The 26,347-nt window shown below is 33.4% G+C and overlaps 3 protein-coding genes across 4 annotated transcripts; 2 read left to right on the top strand and 1 right to left on the bottom strand.

Moving 5' to 3' along the window:
• Positions 1 to 4,072: 4,072 nt before the first annotated feature.
• Positions 4,073 to 9,987, top strand: LOC7468091 (vacuolar-sorting receptor 1). 2 transcript variants are annotated; one of them, XM_024603108.2, is made up of 13 exons: positions 4,073 to 4,216; positions 4,619 to 4,795; positions 5,452 to 6,144; positions 6,485 to 6,573; positions 6,692 to 6,761; positions 6,847 to 6,930; positions 7,219 to 7,295; positions 7,390 to 7,471; positions 7,575 to 7,657; positions 7,780 to 7,846; positions 8,359 to 8,487; positions 9,131 to 9,237; positions 9,626 to 9,987. In XM_024603108.2, exons 3-13 carry the CDS (start codon positions 5,544 to 5,546, stop codon positions 9,725 to 9,727), a joined length of 1,491 nt encoding a protein of 496 aa, XP_024458876.1. In that variant the 5' UTR covers positions 4,073 to 4,216; positions 4,619 to 4,795; positions 5,452 to 5,543; the 3' UTR covers positions 9,728 to 9,987. The 2 variants fall into 2 exon arrangements, with proteins under 2 accessions (XP_024458876.1, XP_002309184.1); XM_002309148.4 differs by having other exon boundaries at positions 4,209 to 4,795.
• Positions 9,988 to 10,402: 415 nt separating this feature from the next.
• LOC7484628 (protein FATTY ACID EXPORT 3, chloroplastic) lies at positions 10,403 to 14,408 on the bottom strand. The gene is made up of 7 exons (XM_002308219.4): positions 14,034 to 14,408; positions 13,267 to 13,657; positions 12,851 to 13,018; positions 12,187 to 12,236; positions 12,037 to 12,074; positions 11,080 to 11,186; positions 10,403 to 10,765 (listed from the first exon to the last, which is right to left on the bottom strand). Exons 1-6 carry the CDS (start codon positions 14,289 to 14,291, stop codon positions 11,096 to 11,098), a joined length of 996 nt encoding a protein of 331 aa, XP_002308255.2. The 5' UTR covers positions 14,292 to 14,408; the 3' UTR covers positions 10,403 to 10,765; positions 11,080 to 11,095.
• A 3,825-nt stretch (positions 14,409 to 18,233) lies between these two features.
• Positions 18,234 to 23,034, top strand: LOC7468090 (leucine-rich repeat receptor-like protein kinase PXC2). The gene is made up of 2 exons (XM_002309147.4): positions 18,234 to 20,497; positions 21,237 to 23,034. Exons 1-2 carry the CDS (start codon positions 19,041 to 19,043, stop codon positions 22,675 to 22,677), a joined length of 2,898 nt encoding a protein of 965 aa, XP_002309183.2. The 5' UTR covers positions 18,234 to 19,040; the 3' UTR covers positions 22,678 to 23,034.
• The last annotated feature ends 3,313 nt before the right edge of the window (positions 23,035 to 26,347 follow it).

Genomic DNA, 26,347 nt, shown 5'->3' with positions numbered 1-26,347 from the left:
ATTTTTTTCATGGTTCGGTTTTTTCGGTAATTTTTTTTTGTTTTCTCGGTTTAATGGATTTTTCAGTTTTTTTACTCACCCCTATAGTAATGTATGTAAGATTATAGGGTGATGGTTAGCTGACATTGTTTATGCCATGTTTGGTTATGTGTGTTGCATGGCAATTTAAGGTTTCTCTAACCTATTTTGTTTTTGAGTTATAATTTTTTGTTATGTTTTATATATAAAAAATATTATTATCTTGTCAAATATCATTCCAACCAAAAATATCATTACCAATTTTTTTTTGTAAAAACTTCCCTTTCATTTACATCCAAAACCTCTTATATAAAAACAAAAAATAAAAAAAATACACATCCTTGCATCTATTCAAAATTCCATGCAAATTTTGATAAATATTGATGTTGTTTTAGCATCTTTATATTCTTATTTAAGAAGAAAAAAAAGCCATAAATATTTTTTATATTGCAAGCATCCATTTTGTGTTTTATAATTCATTTATAAAACCCATCAAGGTTTAGTCCAAATTCAAAGGTCTTTGAAAGGTCAACATACCAAAACCCTTTAATTTTTTTTTTTTGAAATTACAACAATAAAAATGTTTTGTCATTCGCTCGTAATATTTGAAATAAATAAAATCATAATGAGTTGTTATTTCTAGTATGAATGGGGAGTATCCCTTTAGTTTTTGAAATATGATGTCATTTTGAGTTTATGCGGTATAATAGTCACCAATGATTCCTAAATGTTAAACATGAGTGCTAGTTTCCTTTTCAGTTTTATATTCATCGATGACACATAAGTGTCAATCAGGATTATTAATTTTCTTTTTGGTCTAATATTCATAGATAATAATTGAGAGTACTAATTTCAAAACGCTTTGAATGCCAGTGCCACTAGATCCTACCCCAAGTAGATTAACTCGAAATAGGTATTTCTTGGATATTATAGGTTTGTGGTACAAAAACCTTCATCCGGTAAAATATTATGAGTGAACATTGATATTATAGGATAAATGAACCAAAACAAGTAGTTATCCATAGACCATTGTTGCATAAATAAAATGTTTAGTAACATCTGCTCTTAGAAATTGGGCTAGGTTCAATGAGCCTATAAAAACTCACATGATTATTCACTAACATGATTTGATAAATTATTAATAGTTACATGTCATGATGTCATGATCTAGAGTAAAAAGGCATAAAAATATTAATTCACCAAGCAATTTAGGAGTGACAAAAATAACCAAAACTTTAAAATAGATAAGCATGTTACCTACCTCGGGTTTTAACTCATTACAGTAGACCATTAAAGACAGGCCACTAATAGAATATGCACAATAGACCATTAGGAACAAAGACATGAGGCAATGTAGCTTACCTCGGGTAGGATGTTTTAGAGTAATAATATATTCTCTTTAGCATAATTAATCTCTTACCTCAAGTCTTTGAATATTAGTTAGGATTCTTAATCACCATAATACTAAATGGAAATTTCTTTTTCTATTTTTACTCTATTCTTAAACTAGCTTTTTTTATGGGTTTGCCACGATGTCGGGTGCAACAAGTAGAATCAACATCAACATAAAAATAAATCTTATTTGCATCTTCATGCACATTAAATACATGTACTATTAAGGCATCGTCAATAATTCTATTCCCTTTGTCATTTTTAATTTGAAATCTCTTCAAGTTTGCATCAAAAACTTTTTGCATATGCATAATATGTCTTTGTAAGACATATAATCAGTGCCACAATATTTTTTGATATAAGTAGAATTGCCATGATGAGCAACTATATTGAGATTTTGTAACCTGTATAATTTACCTTGGGATGGTTAAAATATAATACTAAACCATTGGTAGATTATACAGTTGATAACAGACAATAAGCATAACAGACCAAATTAAATATTATATTGTGATCAATAATCAACTTCTAACATAATGCCTAGTTCATGGAGTGAGTTCATTATTCAATAGAGATCATGGTCCTCTATTGCAGCCATATGAGCATCTTCACATTACATAGTGGGTATAATCTGATATGGTAAGATCGGAAGGTAAACTTTAGTGCCTTCATATTCATAGATATTTAGTCCAATCATAAGCATAACAAACCTATGCTAACAGACTAAAAGAGTAACAGATCAAAAACATATTACAACCCAACATGTATTATGCACATATTAAAACAAAATGAAACCACATAAATATGCTCAATTACACTATATAAGCATATAATTTAAAATTAATAACATTGTGAACAATTTGCATAATCTATAAAATTAGGGTTTTTTTTCATTAACCCAATTAAACATGCCTAATTAGATAATTAGGCTATAAAATATTTAAATAAATTTTATTAAAGATTTCAATCAACATATTAACAACGTTATAAGCAATGATTTTAAAATTAGAGTTTTATAAACAATAACCCTAATTCTCAAATTGGTAGTTTTCCATGATTTCCAATTGCACATGCCTAACTATGATAAAATGAGTTGTTTGCTAAAATAAAATAGATTAAGGCTCCACGTGTTTGATAAAAAGTAGTTTTCTTTTGAAAAGTAATGTAAATGGAAAATAAAATTCTGAAAAGTAAATTATTTCTCGATGTTTGGTAGTGTCATGAAAAATAAGTTGCAAAACACTTTCCAGTATTTCGCTATATTATATAACATGAGTTGAAAAATAAATTATTAATTCTTTAATATATATTTTTTCATGTTTATTAACAGATTAAAGATCAAATCTGGTAGATAAAAAAGTTGAAAGATGATTAAATTGCAAAAAAAATTCATAAATTATTTCAAATAAAACAAATAGCAATCAAAAGAATAGAGATCAAATTTGACATATAAAAAAGTTGAAAGATGATAATTTTGTTTTTAAAAAAACAATTTCATAAACAATTTCAAATAAAATAGATAGTAATTAAGAGAATGAGGATCAAATCGGATAGATAAAAAAATTTAATCAATAAAAAGATAAAATAAAAATAAATAACAATAAAAAATAAAGACTAAAATTAATATAAAAATCAAATTTTAAGCGGTGAAATTGAAAAAAACCAAAACAAAATATATAACAATCAAAAGATTAAGGACTGAATTTGATATAGTCAACAAATAAAAAGATTTTTTAAAAAAATTTACAACTTCTGAAAAGTATTTTTTTTCAAAATAAAAAGAAATTTTTTTTTAAACCAAGTCAGATTTTTTTTAATTGAAAAAATATTTTTTATTGATCAATTTTTTTTATAATAAATAAACACGAATAAATTTAAAAATTATTTTTCATAAAATAAACGGGAGAGAGTTTTTGAACCATTCCTTTTTTGTTTTTTGTTTTTAATTAACGGTACCTATCGATTTTAAATTGAAATTTGAAAGGGCTTTGACATAAAGAAAAAAAAAAAAGTGAGCATACACGCGGATCACATGCAAGGTAAAAATCTCTATCATGAAAGGGTCCCCATTATTTTGACAAATTGACAACGCAAACAAGCCAAAAAAGAAAATTTAACATAAGCTATTTTAATATATAAATAGATGAAATAATGTTTTATTTAAACCAAAATATATATTTTACTTGACATATTTGTTCAATGATTTAAAAAACTATATATATATATTTTTTAATATTTCATTACAAGAACCGACTCATCACAAGAATTGGTCTCAGAACTTCTATAATGGCACTATGATAAGCATTCATGTTTCTAATATCTTGCTCTTTATTTACATTTAGGGTTGAAATTTGATATCAATTCTTTTAATCAATACAAATAGAATAAATTTAAACCATAAAATTAAATTAGATTGACAAAAAAAAAATGAAGACGAGTTGTTGATTATTGCTTATTTCTCTCTTTTTTTTATGGAAACTCTAAGAATATGTTAACTTTTGTTTTAAAATATGTTTACAACTTGAAAAAATATTAAATTAATTTTTTTAAATAATCTTTTATAATTTTAATATGTTATTATTAAAATTATTTTCAAATTAAAAAAATTTAAAAACTATTTAGCCACACATTATCAAACTAAGACTAAACTTTGATTTCACATTCTAGATAAAAAGCAAATAAATAAATAAATTATAATATAACAATTATCCCTTCTTTAAATATATTACCTTTTATATTCTTTTCCCTTTCCAAAAATAAAAGCTCCCTCCTGTCTTGTGTAAATTCAGCTCTCAACACCCAGCAGGTAACTTGCTTGTATTTCCCAAAAAAAAAGCTGTTTCTTTGTGGAAATTTACTTGTATTTTACACCTGGGTTTTTCAATAAACAATCTTTTTATCCACTCAATTTGCTTGAATTGATCGAAAGTTTGTCTCTTCTTTATTTGTTTTATTTATTTCTTTTTCTTTACCTTTAAGATTCCACTTTTTATTTGTTTTACATTGGAAGAGAGAATAAAACTAAAATTGGGTCTTTTCTTTTTCTTTGATTCATTGAAATTTTGAGTGAATTGGATTTTTAGTGTAAAAATGAGGGAAAAGTTAGGATTTTTAGTTGGTGTATGGCTTTTGCTTTGTGGGTTTTGTTTTGGTAGGTTTGTAGTCGAGAAAAACAACTTGAAACTAACATCACCTGATTCATTGAAAGGTGTTTATGAATGTGCGATTGGTAATTTTGGAGTTCCTCAATATGGAGGGACCTTAGTCGGTACTGTGATCTATCCAAAAGCTAATCAAAAGGCATGCAAAGGGTTTGATGGGGTTGATATCTCTTTCAAATCTAGACCTGGAGGGTTACCTACTTTTGTCCTTGTTGATCGTGGAGGTTAGCTTCTTGAATTTCACTTCTTTGATTGCTTTTTAGGCTTCCAATTTAGTTGTGTGTGTTTTTTGTGTAATTGTTATGGTAAGTATTAATTTTTGGTGGAGTGTTTATACTGATGACAAATTAATTGTGGGATTCTTTTTTAGATTTGATTTGAGTGGTAATTCTACTATATATGGCATGTTAAATTAACTGGAATATTCGTAACTGATTTTTAGTACTTTATGTTTATTATGCTGCAAATTTGTTGGCTGCTGCTGGATTTAAATTGCCCTTGTCGGACTTTATATAGCTCTTAATGAGGGTTCTGATTTTCCATACTTCCTTTCTACTTGTTGATAGTACAATTGGAAAGACAGCAGCATAATTTATTTTAGAAATGTATTTGCTTTTCAAGAAATTTTGAACCATGCTTGTTCTCTACTTCAGTGAAAATCTTACCTTGATTCTGGAACCAAAGGTAATTTTGTGACTGGTGGTGATTAGTGATGTTTTGGATTATATGCTATCGTGTGTGGCTGATATTCCTATGGAAGTAACTATGGCGTTCTTCTCTCCCTTTTGGATGAGCGCATCCGTAGCAGTAATTATGTTCTTCTTGCCTGCCTATAAATGTAGCTAATATATATATATATATATATATATATAAAATGCAGATTGTTACTTCACCCTGAAGGCATGGAATGCACAGAATGGTGGAGCAGCAGCTATTCTTGTAGCAGATGACAAGGATGAACCATTGATTACCATGGACACCCCTGAAGAAGAGAATGCAGATGCTGATTATCTGCAGAATATCACTATCCCCTCAGCACTTATTAGCAAGTCCTTGGGGGATAGTATCAAGAAAGCTATATCTAATGGAGAGATGGTTAACATGAATCTTGATTGGACAGAGGCTCTTCCACATCCTGATGAGCGGGTTGAGTATGAGTTTTGGACAAATAGCAATGATGAATGTGGGCCAAAGTGTGACAGTCAGATTGAGTTTATCAAGAACTTCAAAGGTGCAGCACAGATACTTGAGCAGAAGGGTTATACTCAGTTCACCCCTCACTATATAACATGGTATTGCCCAGAGGCATTTGTTCTGAGCAAACAATGCAAATCCCAGTGCATCAACCATGGGAGATACTGTGCTCCAGATCCTGAGCAGGATTTCAGCAAAGGGTATGATGGAAAAGATGTTGTAGTTCAAAATCTACGCCAAGCTTGCTTTTATAAAGTTGCCAATGAAAGTAAAAAGCCATGGCTTTGGTGGGACTATGTGACTGATTTTTCAATCCGTTGCCCAATGAAAGAGAAGAAATACACCAAAGAGTGTGCAGATCAAGTTATTCAATCTATTGGTGAGTCGGTGGCTCTATCATATTTATTTTCATGTCTGCCTTTCTGTAGAAAACAACTGCTCTCTATATGTTGTTTGTTTAGACAAAATTTCCCAAATGTTTTGCATAGCTTTGTTAATAGCTATTACTGCAATGTTCTTGACCTTTTGTGACATTTTCTGTTCTCCATGTGTTGTTGGTGACTGAAGCCATTTGTTTTCTTTTGGACAAAATGCTTCGTCTGATTCTTCTGTTCAGAACAAGAGAGGCTTAGTTAATTTATTTGCTTCTGAATTAACTTCTATGTTTATTGAGAGCAAAGAAAAGCAAGCTTCTGAATATTGTTGTTTTGCAAACTTAGGTGTTGATCTCAAGAAGATAGATATATGTATAGGAGACCATGAGGCAGATGTGGAAAACGAAGTTCTTAAAGCTGAACAACATGTGCAGGTTTGGGTCATCAAAATTTATTTGCTCTAAACTCCCATGCTATCCACCCCTTTTCAAGGTTTTATTGTTTGGATAATCAGTTGACTATTATTTTTCGGGTTTTGAATTTTCAATTTAGATTGGAAAAGGTTCTCGAGGAGATGTGACTATACTTCCAACTCTCGTGATAAACAACAGGCAGTATAGAGGTTTAACTCTGTGTTCTTATTGTGATGCTCAGCTATCTAATTGCTTGAATGGTCATTTCCAATCTGTACTTGTCACTGATTTCAGGTAAGTTGGACAAAGGAGCAGTTCTCAAGGCGATTTGTGCAGGTTTTGAAGAGACTACAGAGCCAGCCATTTGTTTAAGTGAAGGTTATCTTTCAGGCTTTGAGTTAACTACTGTAATATGTTTATAAGTGCTGGCAGTCACCCATTTGTTCCAGTCCTGGTGTGCTAGTTCACTGTGCAGAAGATGCTCAAATTGTTTAACACATTAAAAGAGCACATTGTTGCAGTATTGGTTTTTTAGTGATGATGACAGCAATTCCTTTTCAATAACAAAATCTAGTATGATTAACTATGCTCATATAATTTCACTGCTGATTTTTTGGTAGAGACTTGTCAAGATGGAAGTCTTTATTTGTTATTTTTTCTTTGCAGATGTAGAAACCAACGAGTGTCTAGAAAATAATGGTGGGTGCTGGCAGGACAGGGCTGCTAACCTTACTGCATGCAAGGTGTCTACAGAATTTCAACATTTTGTTGGTATCATGTTTGCAGTACAATTACTGATTCTAAGTTTATTTTGGTCCTGGGATTTCATTGTTATAGGATACTTTTCGGGGTCGGGTATGTGAATGTCCAATGGTACAAGGTGTGAAGTTTGTTGGTGATGGTTATACTCATTGTAATGGTAAATTGCTTTCATGTTTATCCAAGGTTCAGTATTGACTCAACTTTAGGAATATCTGTTTCAATTTCAGTGCACATCATCTTTCTGCTTATTTGTTCACCAGCTTCAGGTTCTTTACGCTGTGAAATTAACAACGGAGGATGCTGGAAGAAAACTCAAGATGGCACTACGTTTTCTGCTTGTGTTGTAAGTCTTGAATTTGATGGAACCCCTCCGTCTTTCTGTTTTCTTGCTTACATCTTTGATATGATTATTTCTTTTGTGACTTTTTGTGATTCTTTGTTCATTGGTTCTCTAACGAGTTTCAGGAAGATCGTTCACAAGGTTGCAAGTGTCCTCCAGGATTCAAGGGTGATGGAGTAAATTCCTGTGAAGGTACCTTCCTTCTTTTCTTTGTTATTGTGCCAGCATTAACTATTTGGTGGGATGCAGTTAGGATTTGCTGGCTCAACTGTGTTATTGTTCTTCTCCTTGAACCATTATTGTTGATGTTTTTTAAGTCCTAGAGAAGAACTGCTCAGTGAAGATTATGCAAGTTTCCCTTGGCAGAGTTACTAGATGAGCAAATTCAAGATTTCATAGTCCAGTTTTATGAAAACACCTTTGATGTAATATGTGGTTCCTTCCATTCCAAAATGTTCGTGGAACCCATCCATGAACCTTGTCATCAATAAATAACTTGACAACAGTTTTGGTTTCTGGTTAAATGATTTGAGGAAATAATATTCTTTTCTTATTTTAAATTTCCACGCACTTTATCAAAATTGCATATAGGGTATTAGTGCACTTGCTTCTTTATAAATTGCAAGCAACGGGTCATTTTCTGTTGATGAAATAATGTAGATTATGAGGCACTCACCACATGTTCCATTTTGGCTTTTTTCTAGACGTGGATGAATGCAAAGACAAGGTAGCTTGCCAGTGTCCAGAATGCAAATGCAAGAATACCTGGGGCAGTTATGAGTGCAGCTGCAGTGGTGGTTTATTATACATGCGAGAACATGACACTTGCATAAGTGAGTATCCTCTGAGGGTTTTCAAAAACTTGCTCCGTTAACCAAATAATCAACTTGCAGCTCAGTATTTGCACCACGTACTGCAAAGACCTTATTTTGAAGCATTTTTCTTTATTGATTTTACTTTTTAACTATGGTACAATTTTTCATTTTAAATTGATTGATTTGAAGGATGTCAAGATTTCCTTAATAGCTCTTTATTTTTTTTCCTTATTCTGTCACTGTATTTATCACACAATGAAATGTGTGGTGAAACATAGTTTATGTTCTATTAGCTAACATAGAAGCTCAAATCTTATTGGAATCTGCTCTTAAAACTGGTAGATACTCTCCTGTATTTGGTATGAACCTGCATTTGAAAATACTGTAAAGCACACTAGAATTCATTCTAAAATATTTCAAGTTCACTCCAAGTTGGCACTGCTTTTGGTTGACTATTTCTAGTATTCCTTTGCATTTCAGTTCTGCTTTGGCCACTGCCGCCTTAAAAGCAATTTTCAGTTTCAACTAAACTCTGAGATGAGACTAATTTCAGTTATTAGCTCTTGGAATCTGCTATGCTACATGGGATCACTAGCATTCCACAATACATTTGCTTCTGTCATGTTAGGCCCCCATTGATTTATGGTTTACATTGATTCAGGTAATGCTGCTAGGGCAGAGTACAGCTGGAGCTTTGTTTGGATTATTATTCTTGGCTTGGCTACTGCTGGAGTTGCTGGATATGCAATTTACAAGTACAGAATTCGGGTATGTTTCTTTGAATTTTTATTCTACTCTATAATTTTCTGTAATGTAGAAAAACACATGGCACATGCACCATTTGTCAACTCATAGTAAACAAAATGGAACAGAACAAATATATTATTTATGTATATCTTCTTTTGTGTGAGTGGGTGGGGTGGGGTGGGGTGGGAATTGAAGGAAGGTGTAAAAGTGAGAAAAATCATGATGTACATGCCTGTTCATCCAAATTCCTAGAGTATTTGAGCCTGAAGATGCCGACTTACTAACAGATTTTATGCTGCTGAGATCACTTTACAGGATTTGTTTACATTTGAAATTATTGGTTGACAGGTCCAGTTTTTTATGCTAATAACAATAAACTGAATTTCATCTGTTATGAACTTTTGTGCAGAGATACATGGATTCAGAGATTCGGGCTATCATGGCGCAGTATATGCCATTGGATAGTCAAGCAGACATCCCTGTTCATCATGCTCCCCGTGGGGACATCTGAAGGTGAGCTGATGCATCTAGTAAACCAGCAGCATCTCCAAATTATAAAGCTCTATCAGCTTTTATTTTGTTATCATTGAGTGTAATGTTTTTAAGTCGTCACTGGTAGCTATTTCAGCCAGCATGCTGCCACTCTTATATGTAAAAAAGTAATACTAGTGGGGCACATAATTCCCAGGAGCACAGGAAATTTTCAATTTGATGTAAGATGCATTATGTTTAGGATTCAAATTCTTAGGCTATCTTTGGCTTTGCGTTCCAGTTTCTTACTGCCTTGGTTTTCAAGGGTTTTTCCTTTTTTTCTACTAGATGCTAAATGAATTCCGAACTGCCCCTCTTTCTTTACTTATCTGTGACAGTTGACCTGGCAGTAAAAATTTCTACCTTGATGACATTTTAACGTGTCTTCTAAAATAACAATAAGATGATGCTGCTTGCCCAAAAAAGGCAATCATGACTGGTTTAAAGCTTTTACTGGAAAACCGTATGGTATAAGTCAAAAAAAATTACAAGGCAAACGCTATTAGCTTTATTTGCTACGTTTTCCCACCACTGGTAATTGCAAAGAAGTCTCCTACTAATTGATTTGTGATTTTGTGTCAACTCTAGAAATTATTGAGTAAACCTGAAGTAATGTTCTGCAAGTTCTTAGGAGCCATACCATGAAGACCGTCTATTTCTCCAAGGGCAGTGGTTAATGATAATTAATAAATACAGGGAAAGCCTTCTGGCTGAAAACAAGATTCTGCAAGCATTTTATATACAAGTAGGTGCAAAAGAAAAACAACTAGCCACTATGTGATGAACAGATATCAATACAACCCTATGGCATTGGAGGGAGAAAACACCGGTAATTTCAGCACATCGAAGGAAAAGAAAAATCCACCAGAGTATTGTAGCTTCTCCCGTTCTCTGATAACACAAACTAAAAATTGATAAAACACCCATAATATGTAATCATATGCTCCAGAACCAAGCATTGTTTTATGGGATCCCATCTTGCTCTTCCAGAGCTACTTTAATCTCGTAAACCTTCTACCTGGAGGTCATAGGAGAAGTTATTTAGATCAGCTACCATATGGAAGTATGGAAGACCAACTTGGCAGCAATCTTACCAATTTTTTTCTAGGCATAACATTAATGACAGCAACTTGAGAGTTTTTTTTATTAAAGAAAATGCTGGAAAGAGTGGAGAATCATATTTGATGAAGTTTGCATCGCATACAACTATTAGTATTTGTGAGCAGGTGGACATTATACACACATTTACAAGTATGATGTCATTTGTTCAAGAAAAGAGTGACGGTTGGGTGGGAGGGAGGGAGAAGAAGAAAGACAGGCAATTCAACTGACCAGTGGAATAAATGCATCAACCTTCTGCTCCGTGTCCCAAGTCTGACCCTTTACTCTGCTTACCATCCAAGGCAATCTTATATAGATAGAATGCAGCCATTGCACCACTGAAAAGCAAAGCCACTTATCAGAAAACCAAACGCACATACAATGAAATAAAGGCCACTATATATAAAATGCTTGACATTTTACATGTATCTGAAAATGGAGATAGTCATGTTATCTTATGGAAAGCCCCCAACCCCTCCCTCTATCCAAAAAATCAAGCATATACATAATGCAAGTCCATTCAGCCTCACAACTTAGAGCACGACATGTGCATGGATGCAGCAAGAACAGCACAGATACACCAGTTCCAGAAGCGGGATTTCTACTAACCAAGATGAAGAAAACAAAAGGTATAGCCTTAAAGTATCAGAAAAGGATAAACTCAGAGATGCTACGTGTAAAGAACTTGGCTAGACTGAACCATAATGAATACTAGATCTCGCATGAGTTCACAAGTATGAGATTAGCAACAGTTCCAGTATTGGATTGAGACTACTTTTGGTATGGGAACTATGTAACTTGTCTGGCGTTACTGTTGTAAGGCAAAGTACATTATTTCTATCTTAAACAAAAGTGCAGTAGAGGAGCTAGAATATTAACCATACACATAGCAATTCTTCTTTCATTAGAGAACAACTTTCATCAAAGGCTGCATGATGCAACTCCTGTGTAAAGCTCTCAAGAGAATCAAGTGGCAGATCCTATAACTTTTCCTATCAAATTTTAACCTAGAATTTTCTCTCATCAAAGTTCACACACTGTAGCTCCTTGTCAATTGTTAGTTTATACTTAATAAGTTTTACTTTTACAAGTGAGCCTTCCCATCTGCAACAATTGAGAACCTTAGCAACCTAAATACTAACATAAATAAAGGAAATATGGTAACAAAAAAATTAGGGAACAAGGAACCTGATGAGGGTTGCAAGAGGAGTAAGAAATGAAGTTCTCTGCAAAAGGAAAAAAAAAAGTGAATAGATTGTTAGAAATTTAAAACATAACAATTATACAGAACACCCTATAAACAAGGATAGATGATATGGCTGTTTGAAGAACTACTACCCGAGTCAGTATGATGCTAATGTCCCGAAGAAAGATGATAGCTGCTATTGCTGCAGGACCAAACATGCCAGTTAAAAACTTCAAGTTAAATATACAACAGAAGATAACACTGAGAAAAGAATATATATATATATATATATATATATAAAACCAACGATCATGCAATGACCCAAAATAATAGTTATTCTTTCTCATCATGAAGTAGCTCACAAACTATTATTATCAGAAAACACAATCAAAAGGCTTTAAGGGGAAGAGCAAGAAGGAAAGAAAAGAAAATAGTCAGCCTACCCCAAAGCACCAAAAACATGTACTCACAAAACCTACATGGTTAAAATATGCAATGGACGCAAAAACCTATAGAAGCGGAAGAGCTAAGCTAGACACTAAAGCTCCTATCTACGATAGCACCTCATCCCTATGCTCTGAGACATTCTACACAAGGCACATGCTTTTAAATTCATAACTTAAGAGCATTCTTCGTTACATATGATATCGTATTCCAAAACTTGTAAAAATGACCCAACCATGAAACTAATAAATAAGAAACAGAAAGCAGCCTGCCAAAGCCAAAATAGTTTAGAAGCTATCCAACAGAAGCAAATTGAGATTTTATTTCTTTTACATGTATATATTTTATTATAGAATATAACCACATACTAACCTGCCTGTCCTTTCAAGGCTAAGGAATATGGCTCTGCTCTTTTGTAAGATTTTAAACTTGATACACTTAAAGCCAGAAGCATGCCGCCAAGAATGACGCCAAACCTAAGGGAAGAGATGCTTCCGGACAACATGAATGAGAGAAATCCAGCAGTAGAAAGTAATAAACCTGTGAAGCATAGGCAATAGCATAAAAAACATTGAAGCCATTTAAAAAAGTAAATACACTAAAAGGCCATTACCCAGTTCAGAATAACCAAAGTGGAAGTTGATGGGGGGAGGGGCAATTCACATAAAATCCTAACCTATTCAGTTAATAACATGGGTGTTGCTAATCCTAACAAATTCTAATTTACAACAAAGAAGGCCCATTCAACAAATTTGTATAAATGAATTCCAATGGCGCACCACTCATACCATATGGTATTCCAAGATGGAAATCGCGGACTTTAGAAACATCGTTCAAATTATCAGTCGAGGAAGTTAATGTTTCAACAACCTCCTTCACTGATTCTGGAGAATTCTCTGTAGCCACCGTGAGTAACTGTATACCATCTTCACCAAATTCCTTTGCTAGCTCGCCCAAATCACTCTTTGCCTTCTCTGCTTGAATTTTTAACTTCTCTGAAGTTTCTTGCAAAACAACCATGGTTTTCTTTGAGTAGATCTCATATGCTTCTTGTGAAACACTTTGCAACTTCAAAGCTTGTTCTTTGAATGACTCCAGTGTCTGTTTCCATACTTCCTCTGATTCTTCGCCCCCTAATTTTCTATCTTCGCTTTCCTTTTCCACTTCAATCTTTGAATGCTTATAGATATTGCCCACAAGAAAAAAAAAATAAAGAGAGAACCCATTCATATCTCACTCCAATTCAATATTGAAGAGAACTCATTTTAAAAATCTCTCTTAAAATGCAAAAAGATACAAAAAGCTTTAAAATTTGGCACGGACAAGATGGAATTGATTAAAATTCAAAACCAAGTCAAACCATACAAATTTCAATGTTAATCAAATAATACAGCCTTTTCACGTTCAGCAAAAAACACTAACATCCAACTCAAAATCAACATTCAAAAAACAGAGAGACCCAGTTGAAAAACACATGAAATTCACTAAAAAAGAAATCAAATTTCAAAATGAAAACAGTAGAGACAATCAAAAGAACAGAAATGGGAGTTCTTACAGAATCCTCGTGAGAGGCAGCAAATGCCACGATTGGTCGATTCAACGAATTCCCAGAATGAAAACCAACACTAAGCCCTTTTGGGACAAAAGCCCTTGAAGATTCAAAAGACAATCTGTGACCACTAGGTTTAAGCAATAAAGATTTGAACTTTAAAGATGGAGCTAACAAAGCCATTGAAGAAGATGAACAGACAGGGGGTCTTTTCAAGGGCAAAGTACTACAGCCAGCAGATAACAACTCCATTGACACACTCATTTTCTTCTTTTTTGCTTCTTGTTTAGAGAGAAAGAGCTTTTGAGGTTTCCTTAAGCGAGTGTCGCGAGGGAAGAAGAGAAGCGAGGGTTTTAGGCGAGGACGAGGGTTGCTATAATTTAATTTAAAAATTGTTTTCTTTATTGTTTTAATATAATAGTGTTAAAAAATTTTAAAAATATATTAAAAAATAATAACATCCTATAATTAAAAAAACCGTTTAGAAACGCGGTGCATATAATTTGTATGTTTTGGATCGTTTTGATATGCTGATGTCAAAAATGATTTTTAAAAAATAAAAAAAACATCATTAGTATGCATATCGGTACAAAAAATTAATTGAAAAGCAATCATTACTACACTATCAATCATGTTCTAAACCAGCCATCACATTATTATCTTAATTTTATTTAGAAAATATGTTTGGTGATTTTCTTGAATTTGTCATCACATGAGATAAAAGACATTATTTTGATAGTGCCTAGTTTAATAGTGATTGTAATATATATATATAGATGTAATTTTAAAAAAATAAATTTTAAAAAATATGTGTTTAATTAAAATTACTATAAAATAAATAAATAATATTATTTTAATTTTAACAAAATCAAAATTTAAAATATAATTATGTGTAGAGCCTAGTTTAAAATACATAAATTATTTATCTAATCAAATTATTATTTTCTCTGTTACGATGAAACCAAATAGTCTGAAATGATTATCTATTTGATAACTTTTTCAATAAGATAAGATTTAAATGTCAATAGTTGGTAACAATTTTTTATTATGTAGGGAGTGGGGCCGGGTGGGTTAAAGTTTAACTTGGTCCTTGTAGTTTGAAATGAATCATTAATCCTTATGGTATAAAAACTAATTACAAGTAGGTAGTCCAGTGTCGATTATTCTCAATTCTGTGCTATTTTTATTTATTTATTAAAAAAAAGCATTATTCACTCATCAAATTTTCTCGTCTTATCTAATTCTTCTTTTATTTTTCTAAAAATAAAAAAAAATTAAATAGATTAGAGAACAGCATGAAATTGATGGGAAAACCAAGTTATGGGAGGATTTATAAATATAAAATTAAATATGTATTTGTATAGAGATTAATTGATTAGTTTTGTTAAACCACAAAAATCAAATTATTATTTACTCCTCGAAATAGTACAACTTTCAGTTATTTTATTTTACGATTTCAGTTTCAATCATTATTAATATTATTAATAATAATATTTAAATAATTATAATCACAGGAATGTCTCTCTAAAAAGAGACCCTGTTTATGAGCCTATTTTTATTTCTTTTATATTGTCTCTCCCGCTCCAAGTCCTCTTTTTGTTAGGAAGTAATTATACAAGGAAGGAAAATGTTTTTTATTTACTCTAGAAATGATGACTTTGTGACTATGTGTGGGGTTTTGGCTATTTTGAAAACGGTAGAAATGATGATTTTTTTAATTATAAATGGCATTGATGTAATTCTCTACACTTCTTAGTTTTTTCTTTTGTTTTTTTTGTTTCCTATCTCAAAATTGGCTTGGAAGTTTCTTTCTTTTCTATGTTAATTATTTCTCCGAAGCATCTTCTACGAATTTCGAACACTAGCTAGCCAACAAACTTTTGAAAGCAAAAATCTGCTCTTCTCCTTTTCAAACCTTAATTTCTTCTAAATCACCTTTTTAAAAAACTTGATTCCATAAGCTCAACTTTGAAAAAAGCCTAACGTCATGGATCGACTCGATCTAGAAGAAGAACATAGCGTCGACATGGGCTCACCATGAAAAAAAATATTATATTGACAAAATAACACTTCACTCACTTCTCCACAAAAAAAAAAGACTCATGAGTTATAAATATCTCATGAATCCTTCAAGTTTCAGATTTACAATCTTTATTTTATAATGCACATACATTTTTATAATATCTCTCTCTAAATATTACTTAATTTTTTTTAAAAAAAAATATTTATTTAAATATATAAGAGTTTTCAAATCTATCAAATAAAATCTTTAATCACGACCAACCCGATGTATTTTATTTTTTTGGTTGAAACTAACCTTATGTATTAATTTAAACACAAAGTTACCACTCAATAGTCCTAGGTTGGTGAGGTTGGCTACGAACCATCCAAGTGGAGAAAATGCCAAAAGAAGTACGTTTTTTTCTTCTCAGGTTACAAAACAATAATTTTTAATTTTTTTTTATGATTTTACAAGGAAATCTTAGAATACAACCAGGTTGGCTGCTGGATAATACAAACAACAATAAAGAAAAAAAAAATATATATATATATATAAAAAAACAAGGAGGAATTTTGGCCACCTTGTAGTGAATGCATGGATCATTGAAAACTGCGACCAGGATTTGCCTTCTGTTGTACTTTGCAGTCCAATCTTGGAGCCTGAATTAACTATGGCGTCACTGAACAATGTACAGAAAGAGGTGCTGTCTTACTAGCATTTCAATTCCTCTTCTTCGTTAGTCTTTTCAAATTGGGTGAGTAATGTGGCCAGTTAATTTCAGTTAATTTATTCTCTAATTATATATTAACCTTGATAATTAACCATTGTTAAATATTTTGCCTTTTCATATCAATTTTCTCAATTTCATTCCTTTTTTTTGACCGGAATAACTTGAATATCTCATATCATTTAAATATATATATATATATATAAAATAGAATAGATTTTATTTCGTTCAAGATTTCATATCATTTTGATTTTTTATCTAAATTCTAGTGAGATGTTTCGAGTTTATTTTATTTGTTATTGTCGAGAAGAAAAAAGTTGACAAATCTAAGAGTACTGTCCTAGCTAATATCCATGCAAAAACATCAAAAACCCAACGGACAACCTGAAACATCAAAATCAAGGCCATGGCGCGCATCACTATCAACCTTTGACGCAGCGCAACCAGCCATGCATGCAGTGCAACCAGCCACCGTCAAAGGCCTCGGTGCTTGCTCCCTTGGCGGAACCAAACTCCATGTTTAAGTCATGATCTCGCCAGGGTTTGAGACCCAAAAGCTTGAGGTACCAAGAATTTCTTGACTAGCTATGAAAAGCCTATACAGACCATTTTATTATTCTATTTTCAGCTTTATGCCATGGATTCCGGCAGGCTTTGAACCCTTTCTCTAATGTTTCGTCCCCCCCCCCCCCCCCCCCCCGGTAGTGGTGTTGTGGTGGCAAGACAAGAGTGTCTACTTTGATTTGGAGGATTTAGGCAACACTACTACGCATCAGTGAGACTTGTATGGATCTGATGCACCTTCGTCATTCAACTCTCTCCAGGTATGACTCCATTTTCTATCAATTCCAGTGATGAAAAGGCCATACGATCGAGTAATTCTATGTTCTCTTATTTTTAAGCAGTTCATTTTTACGTTATGTTACACCACTCAATTAAACTAGGGAATGCAAAATGGTCAATGTAAGGAAATTAAGGGGAAATTAGGTCGAAAATCAAAATTTATTATTCTAATATAAAAACAAAACGCCGAATAAAACAGAATTAATAACCTTAATATAAAAATATTTTTTAATTGAAAATATATCAAAATAATATTTTATTTTTTATTTATTTTGATATTAACACATCAAAATTATTTTTAAAAAATATTAATTTAATATTTTTAAAGTAAATTATAATTTAAAATACAGTTTAAAAAACAAGCTGTATCATTCAAACAAGTATTCATTGTCACTTGACTGAAACCGAAAATAAAAGGACAAGAATAAAATATCCTGACAGCAGACATTGGACAACAAATTATTAAAAAAAATAAAGAAAAAACATGAGAAGAATTGAAGAAATGCCACGTTGTATCTATAGACATAGGATTCTCCTTTGACCGTCAAAATATTAAAAATTAAAAAAAGAAAAAGGAGAAGAAAACAAAAGGGAAATCCTTTCTGCCCTGTCTTCTGTTTTCTCTCCGGCGGAGTATAGTTTTTATTTTTTCAAAAAGAAAGATAGCAGCATTCCATAACAGCACAGCATTCTTTACTCTTTCTTTCCTTTCATTGCACCCACCAACACCAACACCAACACCAAAACAGAATCATTACTGTTTTTTTCTCTCCTCTGACACCATCCACCATTAAATGCTCTTGCTCCCCTCTTCTCTTCTTCTAATCCCTTCAAAATTTGTTAAAGATATCTCTCTCTTCCTGTGGTGTTTCTTTCTTTTGGAGATCCGAGGTTGTGTTTGTAAGTATTTCTATAATCTATATACTAAAGTGGGTTCTGCAGCTGTGATTTTATTTTTTCTTGCTTTTGGTTCCTTTTCGGTCCAAAAATATAGCCACCCCACCCACTCACATTCTCATTCTTCTTTACTCTCTCTCTATCGTGTTTTTCTTTTGTTGACCCTGTAAATTGTTCTAGCTTCTTCCATTGCAGGGCTTTTAGCTTCACCATCTTTAGCTTCTACTAGCTGTGTCTGTTTATAAAGACAGAAACTTTCTACTCCCCCCCGTCTCTCTCATTTATCTCCAAAGATTAAAAGAAAAGAAATAAAGAGAACAAAACTTTCTTGTTTTTACTCCCTCCCTGCCATTGTTAGGTGTAACGTCCACCTTGTTTTCTGTCGTTTGACACGGCAAGCGTTTGTTGCCATCTTTGATTGCTCAAAAAATCTCCCCTTTTCAAGTCATATACCCCCTTCGCTCCACTTTTTTGCTTTCTTTCATGGGGTCCTTACTTTTCTAGCATCAAATGTATCAAAAGTTTGGATTGAATTGAAAGAAAAATGCTACTCAAGTTCTTATTTCTAGTTGGTTTAGCTCCATTACTGGTGGTACAATGTTTGGACTCAACGTTCAATGATGATGTTCTTGGCTTGATAGTATTCAAGGCAGGTCTTCAAGACCCGGAATCTAAACTCTCATCATGGAATGAAGATGATGATAGTCCTTGTAGCTGGGTTGGTGTTAAATGTGAACCGAATACCCATCGGGTTACTGAACTGTTTCTTGATGGCTTCTCTTTATCTGGGCACATTGGTCGTGGCCTTCTAAGGCTACAGTTTCTTCAGGTTCTTTCTTTAGCTAATAATAAATTCAACGGGACTATAAACCCTGATCTTCCTAGACTTGGGGGTTTACAAGTTATTGACTTGAGTGATAATAGCCTATCAGGGTCAATCCCTGATGGGTTTTTTCAACAATGTGGGTCGTTGAGGTCTGTTTCGTTTGCTAGGAATGATCTTACAGGGATGATTCCTGGTTCTTTGAGCTCTTGTATGACGCTTTCATTGGTTAACTTCTCGTCGAATGGCCTTTGTGGTGAATTGCCATCTGGATTATGGTATTTGAGAGGGCTACAGTCTCTTGATCTATCTGATAACTTGTTGGAAGGAGAGATTCCTGAAGAAATTGCAAATTTGTATGATTTAAGAGTCATTAATTTGAAAAATAATAGGTTCACTGGGCAGCTACCAGTGGATATTGGAGGCTCTCAGGTTTTGAAACTGCTTGATTTTAGTGAGAATTCTTTGTCTGGTAGTCTTCCAGAGTCATTGCGGAGGCTCAGTTCATGTGCTACGGTTAGACTAGGAGGAAATTCATTCACTGGGGAAGTTCCTGGATGGATTGGAGAGTTGACAGATCTTGAAAGTTTGGATCTTTCTGCCAATAGGTTTTCAGGCCGGATTCCTGTTTCAATAGGAAACCTTAATGTCTTGAAGGAATTGAATCTGTCCATGAACCAGCTTACTGGAGGGTTACCTGAGTCGATGATGAATTGCCTAAACCTTTTGGCTATAGATGTTAGCCATAATCGGTTGACAGGTAATCTTCCTTCGTGGATTTTCAAGTCGGGGTTAAATAGAGTGTCACCTTCGGGCAACAGATTCGATGAGAGCAAACAACATCCTTCAGGTGTATCGTTGGCGGTCTCTATTCAAGGTCTTCAGGTCTTGGATCTATCTTCAAATGTCTTCTCCGGAGAAATTCCATCTGACATTGGGGTTTTAAGCAGCTTGCTACTCTTGAATGTATCAAGGAACCAACTATTTGGTTCGATTCCATCGAGCATAGGAGATTTAACAATGATTCGAGCTCTGGATTTGAGTGATAATAGGCTAAATGGAAGCATTCCTTCTGAAATTGGAGGAGCAATTTCACTCACGGAACTGCGACTGGAGAAGAACTTACTAACTGGGAAAATTCCCACTCAAATCAAGAAGTGCTCATCTTTAGCATCTTTGTGAGTTCTTCCTCGCCTGCTTAACTTTTACTTTGAAAGCTATCCATTTGGTTCTTCCCTTAGTTATTTCCGAGTGTTTTGTGCTTGCAGTAGTCTGAGAATATAACTCTGTTTTTACAACTCAATTTGCAGTCCTTTGGTAATTTCGATTGAGAGCCATTATAATCAACCATTATAGAGTAAACAATTGCACACTCGTATTGTTCTAGAGGGCAGGTGGTTGCTTTCTTTCTTTTGAAATTTTTACATGGAACAACTTGATTGGTATATATACCTGCTCTTTGTTTACTTATGTGCGTGTTGGTGCTTAGCCTGGCCTATGTGGGCAAACTTTATTGCCATTTTGGTGTACTATGAAAAACTATCTAGGTTTTGTAGACTCACCAGATGAAAATTCACTTATGAGCTAGCATCTATGCACCAGGACCTGATTGGGATGATTATTATAATAATTTGTGTTTAAGGGTGTTTGTCTTAGCTGTTTATTCAGTGGCGTTTGCTATTGCTTAGTACATTATCATTTGGTGCCTGTTTTAAATCTATCAATGAGATTCGGTCATTTGATATAATATAAAGTTTCTGTTAAATGGTGAACTGCAGAAAAAGAATGAAAGAATACACAAACTAAAAATCTAGACTCTTGATTCGTGCTTGATTGTATTTCCATTTTGTAAGTTATAAGTTATTGAACCTATATTGTTCTGACAATTTCTCTCTTTTTTTCGCCTTAACTGTACAGAATTCTATCTTGGAACAACCTTACTGGTCCAATACCAGTAGCCGTTGCAAACCTAATCAACCTTCAATATGTAGACTTATCTTTCAACCGTCTCTCTGGAAGCTTACCCAAAGAGCTGACTAATCTTTCCCATCTCCTATCCTTCAATATTTCCCATAACAACCTCCAAGGTGACCTCCCACTCGGGGGTTTCTTCAACACAGTTTCCCCCTCATCTGTCTCTGGTAATCCATCCCTGTGTGGCTCTGTTGTCAACCTATCCTGCCCTTCTGACCATCAGAAGCCTATTGTTCTGAATCCCAACTCTTCTGACTCCTCCAATGGCACCTCTTTAGATCGCCATCACAAGATTGTTCTCAGCATCTCTGCCCTCATTGCTATTGGTGCAGCCGCTTGCATCACCCTTGGTGTGGTAGCTGTTATTTTCCTCAATATTCATGCACAATCTTCTATGGCACGTTCTCCTGCTGCATTCGCATTTTCTGGCGGGGAAGATTTCAGCTGTTCCCCAACTAATGATCCGAACTATGGCAAGCTTGTCATGTTTTCTGGTGATGCTGATTTTGTTGCTGGGGCCCGTGCATTACTCAACAAAGACTCAGAACTTGGTCGCGGTGGATTCGGAGTTGTTTACCGAACAATACTTCGAGATGGGCGTTCAGTTGCTATAAAGAAGCTAACAGTTTCAAGTTTGATCAAGTCTCAAGATGAATTTGAAAGGGAAGTGAAGGAACTTGGAAAGGTTAGACATCATAATCTTGTCGCCCTGGAAGGTTATTACTGGACTCCAACCTTGCAACTCCTTATTTATGAATATGTATCAAGTGGAAGTTTGTATAAGCATCTCCATGATGGGCCTGATAAGAAGTACCTCTCCTGGCGACATAGATTCAACATAATTCTTGGAATGGCTAGAGCTTTGGCCCATTTGCATCACATGAACATAGTTCACTATAATTTAAAATCTACCAATATTCTAATAGATGATTCTGGTGAGCCAAAGGTGGGAGATTTTGGCCTGGCAAAGCTGTTGCCTACATTAGACCGTTGCATCTTAAGCAGCAAAATCCAGAGTGCGCTAGGATACATGGCTCCTGAGTTTGCTTGTCGAACTGTGAAGATAACTGAGAAATGTGATGTGTATGGGTTTGGGATCTTAGTTTTGGAGGTGGTGACAGGGAAGAGACCAGTGGAATATATGGAGGATGATGTGGTTGTGCTATGTGACATGGTGAGGGGAGCACTAGAGGATGGCAGAGTGGAAGAATGCATTGATGGCAAACTTGGAGGAAAAGTTCCAGCAGACGAGGCAATTCCTGTGATAAAACTTGGTTTGATATGTGCGTCTCAAGTACCATCGAATCGGCCAGACATGGAAGAAGTGGTTAATATTTTAGAGCTGATCCAATGTCCTGCAGAGGGTCATGAAGAGTTGGAGTGAACTGGACTTGTAGAGTTCAAGAAAGAAATACATAGCATGTTTTCTCCGATGAAGATGAATCTGGTTGGTTTGTTCAAAAGAAGAAAAAAGGAACACATTGTTCAATTTACTTCACAAAATTTTTGTTGTTTTTGTGATTTTATTTTTATACCATTTCTTTTTATGACAATATTATTTACAGTTTCCACGACCGGCTTCCTTTTCACCGGAATATTGGGCACTTAGAATGCTGCATCAATGGTATTTCTCCTTATGGAGTATATACTTGACTGGCTCCTCATCTTTGTTTTAGTAGTATCTTATATTTGTTTCATGTTGTTTTATTGTTCACTCAAATAGTAACAGAAAAGTTCTACATCTGGACATTCTTTCTTGTTCATATATAGACAGGAGTTTCCACAAGAAAATGAAAGGAGAACAAAAACAATAAGCTAAAGAACAGCTGAAGTCAGTATCAAATGACTTTTTGGGAAGTATTGAATGGTATGATGCTCATGAAAAAAGCACTCTTTTGCTTTATTCATACTTCTACGCCTGAATTTATCTCTGCTTTAACCTTTTGCTTTTCTGGGAATTTATGGCACCCTTATGCAAGATTGTCAAAATCACGAATTAGACTACCAATGCTCTCCTTCGAAGTTGGTCACACGGTTTCTAATTTATTTGGATAAACAACCTGTATATCTGCAAGTAGAGCAAATAATTAACCCTTAGATTTGAAGTTTGTATAATCAAAAGGTGCTGGATCCCAAAGGGAACCAAATGAAGATGGACATGGAAATCATCAAAGCAAATCACACGGGGGTCCTGAAAAGCACCCCCACGACACTTTTTGAGTGGAAATATTAGTGCATGGCGATCATGTTGTATTTTCAAGTGGGAACTTTTCATGATATTCATTGGTAATATGCCCTGTGCAGGGAAAAAGTTTAGCATGCATGCTCTTATGAAATAGAGTGCTCATACCTTTTGATTTACATCTTAATAATTACCAGTGATATGAAAGGAAAGTTCTGAAACCATGGAAGAGAGACAAAGTTAATGAGAGTTTCGCAGATATGTTCCCCCAGGTTGGTTTTGCATCAACCATCATCTTAATCAATGGCCATTTATTATGTATAGAACTTGGAATCCAAGAAATTCTTTTGCAGGCTCTGTTTTTTTTTTTTTTTTTAGCAGACCAGTTTGTATTTCTAATTTCTAAGGATGGTCCAAGAGATCCAACTCGATCCGAAGCCATGGTGCTTTTGTGTTGTAATGGTTACTCGAGGAAAAATTATACGAGTCATTTGATCCAGTAGAAAAGAAGAATAGTTTACCTTCGCCTCTAGGCTCCTGTTTGAGAAGAACATGCAAAGGATAGTTTTGTGGGGGAAGTCAGACCTATTACCATCCACTAATAATTTATTTGGGTTTTGAGGTATTGATTTTTTTTATTATTATTACGAAATATTATTTGACATGTTTTTTTTGTCACCAGCCCAGCAAATTTAACAGAAAAATATAAGAGGGCCAGGAGCCCGAGCCTGGCCTTGCAGACCTTTTGCTTTATGAGCCAAATAAATTGGTCCATATAGGCCCAACTACCTGACCTATTTTTATTTTTATTTTTTATATATATTTTCATAATATTTTAATTTAGATACATTAAATTAAAATAGATAGATTAAAAAATATATTTGAATTTTTTTATTAAATACCATTTAATTCTTACTTTGTTTTATATTGAGATTATAGCTTTTCTTTTAATGTAGAATATATGTTTTTTTTGTTTTTTTCTTAAATTTTATTCATACATGCACATGTCTACTTATATTACGGTATAATTAAACTTATTTGAATACATGACCTATATTATATATTTAGTAGGTTAAATTGGATTGATTCAGGTCTATCCAAAACATTATCGTTTTAATATTTTTTAAAAAAAAAGTTGAAATGGAAATTGTTTGAAAAAAAATAATTAAAGTCAAAATAAGTTTTTTATAGTTTAACTGGGTCATGTTTGGACTTGCTTAGTCAATAGAGTTACGTAAGGATAACTACAACTTAATTTAATTTGAAATTCGTGCTAAACAAAACCCTACCCAATGTGTTTTAAATTTTTATTGAAATTCATTATAATAAATTTAATAAAAATATATTTGAGATATTATTTTATTAAATACTCGAATATATTCAGATTTTATTTTATTAAATACAATTTAATTTTTACTTTGTTTTCAAATGAGATTATAATATTGGTTTTTTTTTTATATTAACAAGCACTTATTCTTTACAATCCTCCATTATGGTTTTTTTTTTAATGTTTTTTCCTTAAATCTTATTCAATCATTTTCTTGCATGTGTATATTTTTATTATTATGTGATTAAAATAAAAATTATTTTCAAAAGATAAAGTTATTAAACAACAATCGTGGATGTGGTGAATTAGCCTGATTTAACCCAGGTCAATCTAAAATATTATCAACTTAATATTTAAGAAAATACAGAAAATACTAGAACGACATTGTTTTTATTATTTTTGGTCAAATATTATGCTTAAAAAAAGCTGGATGTAAAGGTTACGTTTCTTATTTTAATTTTAGATTGTTCAAACTTTTTTTTATTAAATAGAGGAAAGATTATACTAGCATATTATTTAGTTTCAATAGGATATAAATTATTAATTTTGTTATAAAAAATACCTGATATCTAATTAAATGAAATAAAAATTAAATAAATACTCACAACACGAGATCATATATCTTAATATATATCTATTTCTTAGCCTTTCAATTTAATTTTTAATTTTGTAAGCAATCTTATATACTGGCAAGTGTAATTATCGACTATTTTTGTTCCACAGTTGAAATATTTTTTGATGATAAAAAAATAATTAACAACGCCTAAAGATTTGTATTTATTTTTTGGGCGTTACAGTCACTAGTGAATAGTCTATTTAAGATGGATCCAAGTGATAAGAGATTTAATTTTCATATATGAAAACCCATAAAAAGAACATGACTGTTAAATAATAACAAAAAGAAAGGTTTGAGATAGAAAATGCAATACACAAACGGGACATTTTGACAAGAGAGTGTTTAGTGTACCGATCCAAGTCAATCAGCATGCTCGCCACTGTTAGCCTGAAATTTGACTTCGAATCAGAATAGTTGAACGGACGACAGGGAGAAACTTTTGTCCACGGTTCAATCAAAAGATGATGTGGAGAACAGTGAGATTTTGGGCTGCCTGTTCTTGATGCGACTCTAATTCCTGGGACCTGCTGGTTAGAGAAAAAGGTAAAAAGCACAACCATATCCACAATCCATGACTGGAACATACCTAGTACGAGTGGGGAGTTGCATTTTTGGACTGAATGGCAGGCACCGCTTCTTTTCCTGCTTCTGGGTCTCGACCTCTGTATATATGGCACTGATTCTGCTACACCCAGTTGGCTTCATGCCACAAATATGACAAATAAAAGGAGATCATCCTTGATCGTCTTCCTGTGTTGATCAACTGCCCTTTTAGGCCTTTTTATATGTCCCAACTCCTGTGTTGTTTCCCTTCATATGCTGGACCGAAAACAAAGGACTGGGTTCCCCTCCAATGAAGAAAAACAGAGCTTGCAATGAAATACATTTCAGGGTGCTTGTTAAAGAAATCAGATTGCACAAAAACAAAA

This window comes from Populus trichocarpa, chromosome 6 (genome assembly GCF_000002775.5).
Source record: "Populus trichocarpa isolate Nisqually-1 chromosome 6, P.trichocarpa_v4.1, whole genome shotgun sequence".
Lineage (NCBI taxonomy): Eukaryota > Viridiplantae > Streptophyta > Magnoliopsida > Malpighiales > Salicaceae > Populus > Populus trichocarpa.
This window is presented reverse-complemented; position numbering and strand designations above follow the sequence as displayed.